The sequence below is a fragment of the Bacillus rossius genome, chromosome 1 (genome assembly GCF_032445375.1).
Source record: "Bacillus rossius redtenbacheri isolate Brsri chromosome 1, Brsri_v3, whole genome shotgun sequence".
NCBI lineage: Eukaryota > Metazoa > Arthropoda > Insecta > Phasmatodea > Bacillidae > Bacillus > Bacillus rossius.
The window spans coordinates 372,313,441-372,321,236 of NC_086330.1; the positions used below are offsets into that span (position 1 = coordinate 372,313,441).

The window sequence follows — 7,796 nt, forward strand, 5'->3', positions numbered from 1 at the left end:
AGAAGAGTGAAATTAATTAAAGTACATGTATACTTGGATATCTTCATCTCTATATATTAGTTTCCATAGATTCGGTGTATCAACTGCAGGTAATAATTGTAGTTACTTTGTAGGTCTGCGCCTATTGAACTGGTGACTAACAAAGGGGCTAGATCCATAAATCTGTCTGTTCATCTCAGTGACTGACAAGGTGTTTATTTGTGGTTAGAAAACATTTCGCATTTTTCGCGGTTTGGGATGAATTTCGCGTGAAAATTCGCGATTTCGCATAAAACCATATAATCTTGGCTCTAACAATGGGTTTCTTTTCTTTTATTTACATGTGCAAACATGGTTAGTTAACATGTAATTTTAAATATTTTTATACTTAGGCCTAACCAAAAAAGTCTGAAAAGACATCCTTAAACTCGAACTCGACTCGTGAGTCGTGAACGTCCGTGCCGAGTCCGAGCACTAATTAAAAACTCGACTCGAACTCGAAATTCGAGTACTCGCAGGTCTCTATCTCGACGGCTCCGGTGTGGGAGCTGGTGCGCTCTGTGCGATCGAGTGTCTGAGCTTCCAGCTGCTTCGCTCCCTCCCTATCGCAGTACGACTGAAGGCTGGAAAGTGTAAACAAATGAGAAGTTAGGTTGATTTAGTATGAATTTTTTCAAATTTTATGGCATACAAAGTTTTACTCTACTAAAAAAGTACATACCAGTATCTTTTCTAAAATGCATTCTAGGTGTAAATTGTGACTTTTTTTTGCATGTGAGTGAATGCCTGTCGTGATCAGTGTATGCGGGGTAGCGGGGCTCTACAGCCGTGCCGCGGCCGCCCGTGTTGCAGGGGAGACGATGCTGTGGAAGGCGCGGAACTTCGGGGACAGGGATCTGTTCACGAAGGCGCAGAACATCCGCACGCCGTCGTGCGACGTCCTCAACGAGCTGCAGGGCCGGGCCTGAGTGCAGCGCCCCCGTCGCGAGCCCGCTTTCCCGGGGACACGCTCACGTTCTGCTGTTGTAGTGTCTCTGTGCCGAGAGAACCCCTCTCGTGCAGTGGACCGGGGCCCCGGTGGTCCGGTTGTGTCGCTGTTACGTGATCGTGAGCACGCCGGCTCGGCAGGCATGTTCACAGCACCTTCATGATACCTTCGTCTTTATTCAAACACACTTGCCAGAGATTGAACTCCTGCCCAATCCCTCAGTGTTTCAAGTCAGGTGCACTGTAAACAATTTTAAATTATGAAATCTTGAATTATTAATTTCTTTCTTGAAATGGCTGCAAAACAAATATTTGAAAATGTTTTATCAAAAAAATGGCAATTGATTTTTACTAGGTTCTGAACTTGCACTAGATGAATTTCCAAATTGTGTTGTAAAATGGTCGTTTCAACAACGCTCCAAAAATTTAAGCAAAATGTTCCTTAGCACATTGCACTTTTTGATTGAAAAATTTTATGATTGTGAAATACAATCAAAATTTTGCCCTAAAAAAAAAATGTTTCACAAAAAGAAATTATTATTGCCATGAATCATAGCTATTGGCAAAAAATGTAATTAATTTTCCACACGAGTCTTAATTTGTAAATAAAAATATTTTTTTTTGTTAAGTTTCTGTAAGTTGTACAGTAATTAGTTTTATGTATATTATAGTATTTTACTGTATTTCGCCGTTGAGGCACATGCAATATATTATTTTATTTTATTTAAGTATGTATTGTTAACTCTACCCTTTTCACAACATGTTAGTTATGTTTGTGTTGAGTTGAGGTTGTAAGGTTGTGTTGAGTTGAAGTTTCGTTTTAATTTGTAATGTTACTGTATTTTTGTTTTGTGAATGATTTTGATTGGCATTTTGACGGCTCAGTTCAGCAAGGTTGTCCTCGCAGCAGATAGCTCGTGAGGTGAGGGACTAGAGGCAGCGTCTGGCTGCAGTCTTCCACGGGGAAGGACAGCTGTGTGCGTGTTTTAGCTTTGGAGCAATACCGGACAAGGATCACAAGCAGGGCCGCATTTAGGGGAGGGCAACCGGGGTAAAAGTCCCGGGGCCTCCACAAACGGAGACTTCGGAAAAAAATATCTTTCAAATTCCGACAAGTAAACACTAGTAATCATCTTTTCCTTTGATATTCTTTTTTCGCTGTTTTACCTTTACCTACAGTACTTTGTACATACATGATTATATTATTGTTAAATATTAACAGAAATATTCATTAACACTAAAATTTAATTTCATATAATTCTTGTCTCCAATTATATTTATGTAGGTTTTTTAAATACTAAGAGAATCTACTTGATTTCACAATAAATTATTTATTGGAAAACTCAACTGAAAAAAAATTGTTCATTTTATTTGTAAAATAATTTGGGGCCAGGGGGCCTCCGCTCCTCTGTTGCCCCGAGGCCTCCAGACCTCTAAATCCGGCCCTGATCACAAGAATCGTCTACAAAGTCTTATTTCATTTAAACATGGTAACTGGGTTGAGTAAGTTTCCTATTAGTACATCTAGATATTTGGAATTCCATTCCAATGCTAAACTTACTTATTTTTAGCGACTTGCCTATTCGTTTGCCTTGAGATTTTATTGAAGAAATGTGTTGTAAATCTGCTTGAGCATTCAACATTGTTAGGTAGTGTTGCAGTGTGTCACTTTGCACGGTAACATCAAATGATTTTACCATCATTTATGGTATATTAAATCATTTTTAATTGCATCTTCCTTTACATTCTGAGTCATGAAACAGTTCAAAGTTATTGATAATCTGCAACTCCTCTCGTGAGACAGAATCATCTCGGACGTCTCTTTGTGAGTTGGAAGGTAAAGTGTGCAAACTGCTGGGCAGTCGACGGTTGAGACGTCACGATAACTGACCATCAGCTGCTGCTGTTCGACTGTACGCAGTTCAGCTAATTGCGCTAGTATTTTCTGTTGGCAAACAGAAGTTATTTTTTATGTCAAGGAAAAAATTTTTAGTGAAAGTGATGACGAAAAACTTGCATGTAAATAATCATTGTGTGCTTTCACGATCATGGAAACAAACACTTGCACAATGTGAAAAAAAATTTGCAAGTGACAGAAAGTGGGAGATGCACTAGGGAAAGATGATACATATGTGTACAGTAGAATACCGGTACAACGTACCTCATTATAAAGTATATTTCACTTTAACGTATTTTTTTTAAGTCCCCGCCAAAAATCGTATCTTCACCATGCAAAATGGTTTCAGTTTAAAGTATCATATTTTCACTATAACGTATAAATTCTACTCGTAGCGTGGCATTACTACACCAAAATTTACTTAAACTGGTAAATAAATTTCCAGCTAAATGATTAATGTTGTAGAACAAACATACACAAATACCACCACAACGTATTATCTAACCTCTAAACCCTGAAAACAAAGTTACAAACAGTTGCGCGCACTACCATAGATTATACCATACGTAGTATGCGACGTGAGCAACACAGCACCATTCGATACATCGAAACATGGAATTTTGAGAGTAGTATTAATTATTTAGACAATAGTGTTATGCTACGCTAATATACTGTTTGACGTCTGTGCCGGGATATTTTATTGTTATTGTTGAGTTTATTTTCAGGTTACGTTATTTAGACACCGCATTGTATTTGTGCTGCAAAATGAGATAAATGGAGATAAAAAGAAACAAAAGCAATTCACGCTTAAGGAAAAAGTGGAAATACTCAGAGAACTAGACAAAGGAAAAAAGCAAGTCGCAGTTGCGAAGACATAATATGAGATAGAACATTTAGTTCAACAGAGCATCATTCAAGCTCAAAAACAAACTGAAATAACACATTTTTTAAAAGTAACTAAACTTAAATTATACATACACACCAATGTTTAAACTGAAGTCAGATGTTGGCTAAAAAATAATGTATCTTACAATATCGCTATTTTTGTATTTTTTAATTTTTTTTTTTTCTCTTTGTAAAGATGATATGTATGTATGTTTCAGTACTAAGTACTTTCAGTACTAAGTACAAAAACTTGAGGTCCCTGTAAGTACTTAGTACTGAGATTCCACTGTATTTAGCATAATGATTTTAACATTTTATTCAAAATAACTTCTTTTTTTTTTAATTTTTTGTCTAGGTAATGTACATAAATTATATTCTAAAATTTGAGAATTACTTCAGGTTCTAACATTGGGGCAAATTTCAGTGGTTGAAAATTGTATAGACAAAATTAGTCTTCTGCTTTTGTAGCATTTCTAAACAGATTGCCACTTCTAATCTCAAAAAAAAAAAAAAATTAAACTGCAAAGGCCAAAAGTCAAAAAGCAAAAGTCCAAAAAATCTTTTGAAATCTCCTACTTTTTATAATTTATTTACTATTGCTTCAAACATCCCTCTTTTTAGTCTTTTTCAGTTGCTGAAGAAGTTTTTAGTCAATTCTCCTAGGAATGCCTATAATTTTCGCTTCTTCCCTCTGTCATAAATACTGTTGTGAATGTCTACATCCGTTATCCTACAAACGTACAACTTGGACTGGTTTTCATTCTTAAGTGCTCGCATCCTATGGGCAGTCACGGCGGGCAGTTTGAGCGACATATCTCGGCAGTCTCTACTGGCAGTGATAGCCTGTCATTGCAGTCTGCAGCTCCAGCAGAATTGTACCTTTACGTGGGACCATTAGCACAACACTTTGCACATCAAGGAATGTAAACAAGTAAACATCCTATGTACGGGCCCATTTTTGCGGTAAATACATTAAGCTGAATTTGCAGTAGCAATTTCTTGGTTTAGTCATAAAAAGATTTTAATTTTTTTCATTTCCTTTAAAAAAAATATGTAATTTTTAAGTTAATAGGAATGGGCCAATCAATGCCTCAATACCACCAAACCTTCAGTATTTAAACGATTCAATATTCAAGGAAAAATTTGAAGAAAAATTATGGAGGAAGGGAAATTCAAAATTTGAATATTTATTAGCTTTGTATGATTAGAAAGGACTGTATTATCAGCACTTCAGGGAAAAATATTGACACGAAAAGAATTTGTTTATGTTCTGAAGATGTCAATTATAGGAATTAACCTGATCGAACCCTTGAGTCCTTGAATCTGTGGTATTAGAAAGATTTCACATTACCGAAAAAAGATTTTAAGAAGAATCTTGGTGGAAATGTAGTACGGAAATTCAACTCTGACAAGTCTGAAGTGTACTAGGTTTGTTTCTTTACCTGCATATCTATTCTATTGCCATTCCCCAAGAGATTGTACATTTGATATGTAATTAAACAAATAAAATTATTACATGATTGTATTAATTTTGTAAAATTTGTAAAACAAACTTTTAAATGGTTGAATGTTTGAACAGCATTATTAATATTTTTTTTTAAATTTAATTATTGTACATTATTTTATTTTTGACCCTTCGTTCATTTAGTTTAGGTATTTGTTGGCATTAAAATTCAAGAAAATTGTGTTTTAATTAGGCATGGTCAAATATTCTAATTTTTTAATAGGAATATGAATAATAAACTATTCATATTTGCTTCAATCTCAAATACACTCACTTCAAAATAACTAATATGTGTTTCCTTACAAATACTTGACATAGCATACATACCTCATGAGTTTGTTGTATACCAATGTTCACTGTTGAGGTTAATTCATATGTGCGTTATAAATACCAATTTTTGATGTTTTAATGGGACTTCATAATTAAAAACATGAATAATAAGTAGGCCTGTGCATATATAATAGTTCCAATTGAATATTATATAATATAAAATGATTTTTGAATACGAATATTGAATTTGAATAGTAAGAATTAGAATCCCGCTAATTTTTTTTTTTCCATTTAACTATAAAAAATAAGTACCTATTGAAAGAAAAAATAAATGTGTATTGAAGTTACTTCTGGGAAATTAAATAAATAATACTTAAGTGAAAGGTTAGTTAGGTTAAGTCAGTTACACCTACTATAAGAAAATTTTGAAGGAAAATGTAAATTATTTTTCATGGTAATGAAAAAAGGATTTCCAAAATTAAGCGAATATGTAAGGGAATTGCAGTTTGTGTGAAGAAATGTCAAAACGGTAGGTTTAAAAAAAAATAAAAATAGTTGGTTTTAATTTTTACTATGTGAAAATAAATCATTATTTATATTAACACATATTGGCTTGTTTTAATTAAAGTGTAGTAACACATTAGCTGCTTAGAATGTTCCTCTTTTTTTGTCCAATGTATGTGTGCGTCTAACTTTCCAGAAGTTGTTAAATGATGTGAAATAAAAAAAAATTAGTTGTATTCTCTTCTTACTATTGGAATTAGATATTAGTATTCACAAATAATTTGGTATTCATATTCGATTCAAACTAAAAACCTAATATTTGCATAGGTCAAGTTTTAAACCATCACTAGTTAATGGATAAAAGAATTTAGGCTTCATTGCACAAGAATTAGTCATAAATGCAAGTACATATGTTACCATTTGTTAAAATGAATGAAACACAATTTATTAGTTCTTGATTCAAAGTAGAAGTCATTGCTGGACATATTCAGAAGTAAATGTATTAAAAACCTCAAATAAAAAAGGGTCTCCTGAATTGTGAAAAAAGCTACTTTCAATTTTATTTTAGTTTTTTAACACGAACTACACTCAGCATTTTAAAAACACAAATAATCAAATTTATTACACAACTGCCTTTCTACATGAACATCATTTGTATGGTGCACCATTAAAAATTTCTAAAAACTTGCACTATATTGTTTAATGTTTGCTCAGCTGAAAATAATGGCACTCTTGAAGTCAAAACAAATTATTAGAGAGTGACGAATAAACTCGAATCATGTACCATAGTTACTTTAAATGGTCTGATATGTATGTAAATCATATGCACATGGTAGATGCACGAAACATAAACCTAACATTAGCTTACATCAACTCTAAATATTCTTGTACCAGGCATGTAAACTGTTGTATGATATTATTGGACAGTAACAGTCTTGAATATTTAAATAACAAATGGTAGTGTCTGCCAAAAAAATATATATATTTTTTTCCATTTAAATGTTACAAGTAATTATCCTAAATTAAAAGTCATCAACTGTAATGTAATTGGACATTTGTACATATTTAAGTTACCTTGTGCTCCATGTTACATTTTAATTGAATTATTTAATTGCATTTTTATTAATATTAGTTTATTACTAATATTTTGTGGGGTTGATATTGATGGCCAATTAACAGGAAAAAGAAAATTTACAGTAAGAATTAAAGTGTTTTTTTCTTCTTCTTTTCTTTTCTAAATGCGTGCTGTGGTTGGATACTATAGGCTGTTAGGGCTGTTGTGAAATTGGTACGTCAGGGTTAAAAATCCATTGGGGGACATGTACCATACAGCATGTACTTTTAGCCACTATTCTGTTAGTTAAGTTTGATAGGAAAATGCAGACAGAAGTTACCCTGACTACTCTACTTGAAGTACTTTTTTTTTTATTACTTTTGACTGTTAAACTATGATACGAGTGCACCTTTAGTTGTGATGTGCTATTTTAAAGCTATGTTCGCTGGCAATGGAATGCCTTGTATCTCAGAAACATCCCATCAAAATTGAACAACTTATGACCCTTGGTTAAACCACTTTTTAACTTGTATTCAAAATATTTTGTTGCGGACTCCTCCTTGCAAATAGTTACAGCACGTGTTATCAATTTTAGTTTTAAGCACCGCCTACAGATTTATCTGATTTGCCAGCAGATAAGCCTGATAAGAGATAAGAGTATTCAGAAATAATCGTCATATTTCAAGAAGTGAGGATGGTTTTCGTGGAAGCTTCTT

General features: G+C 33.5%; 1 protein-coding gene across 1 annotated transcript in view; it reads left to right on the plus strand.

Moving 5' to 3' along the window:
• Positions 1-1,691, plus strand: part of LOC134528478 (dnaJ homolog subfamily B member 12) — a 35,095-nt gene extending 33,404 nt beyond the window's left edge. Inside the window, exon 9 of the mRNA XM_063362126.1 lies at positions 832-1,691. Coding sequence (XP_063218196.1) covers positions 832-947 — 116 coding nt within the window. The 3' untranslated portion in view covers positions 948-1,691. The remainder of the gene's footprint in view (positions 1-831) is intronic.
• Positions 1,692-7,796: the final 6,105 nt, after the last annotated feature.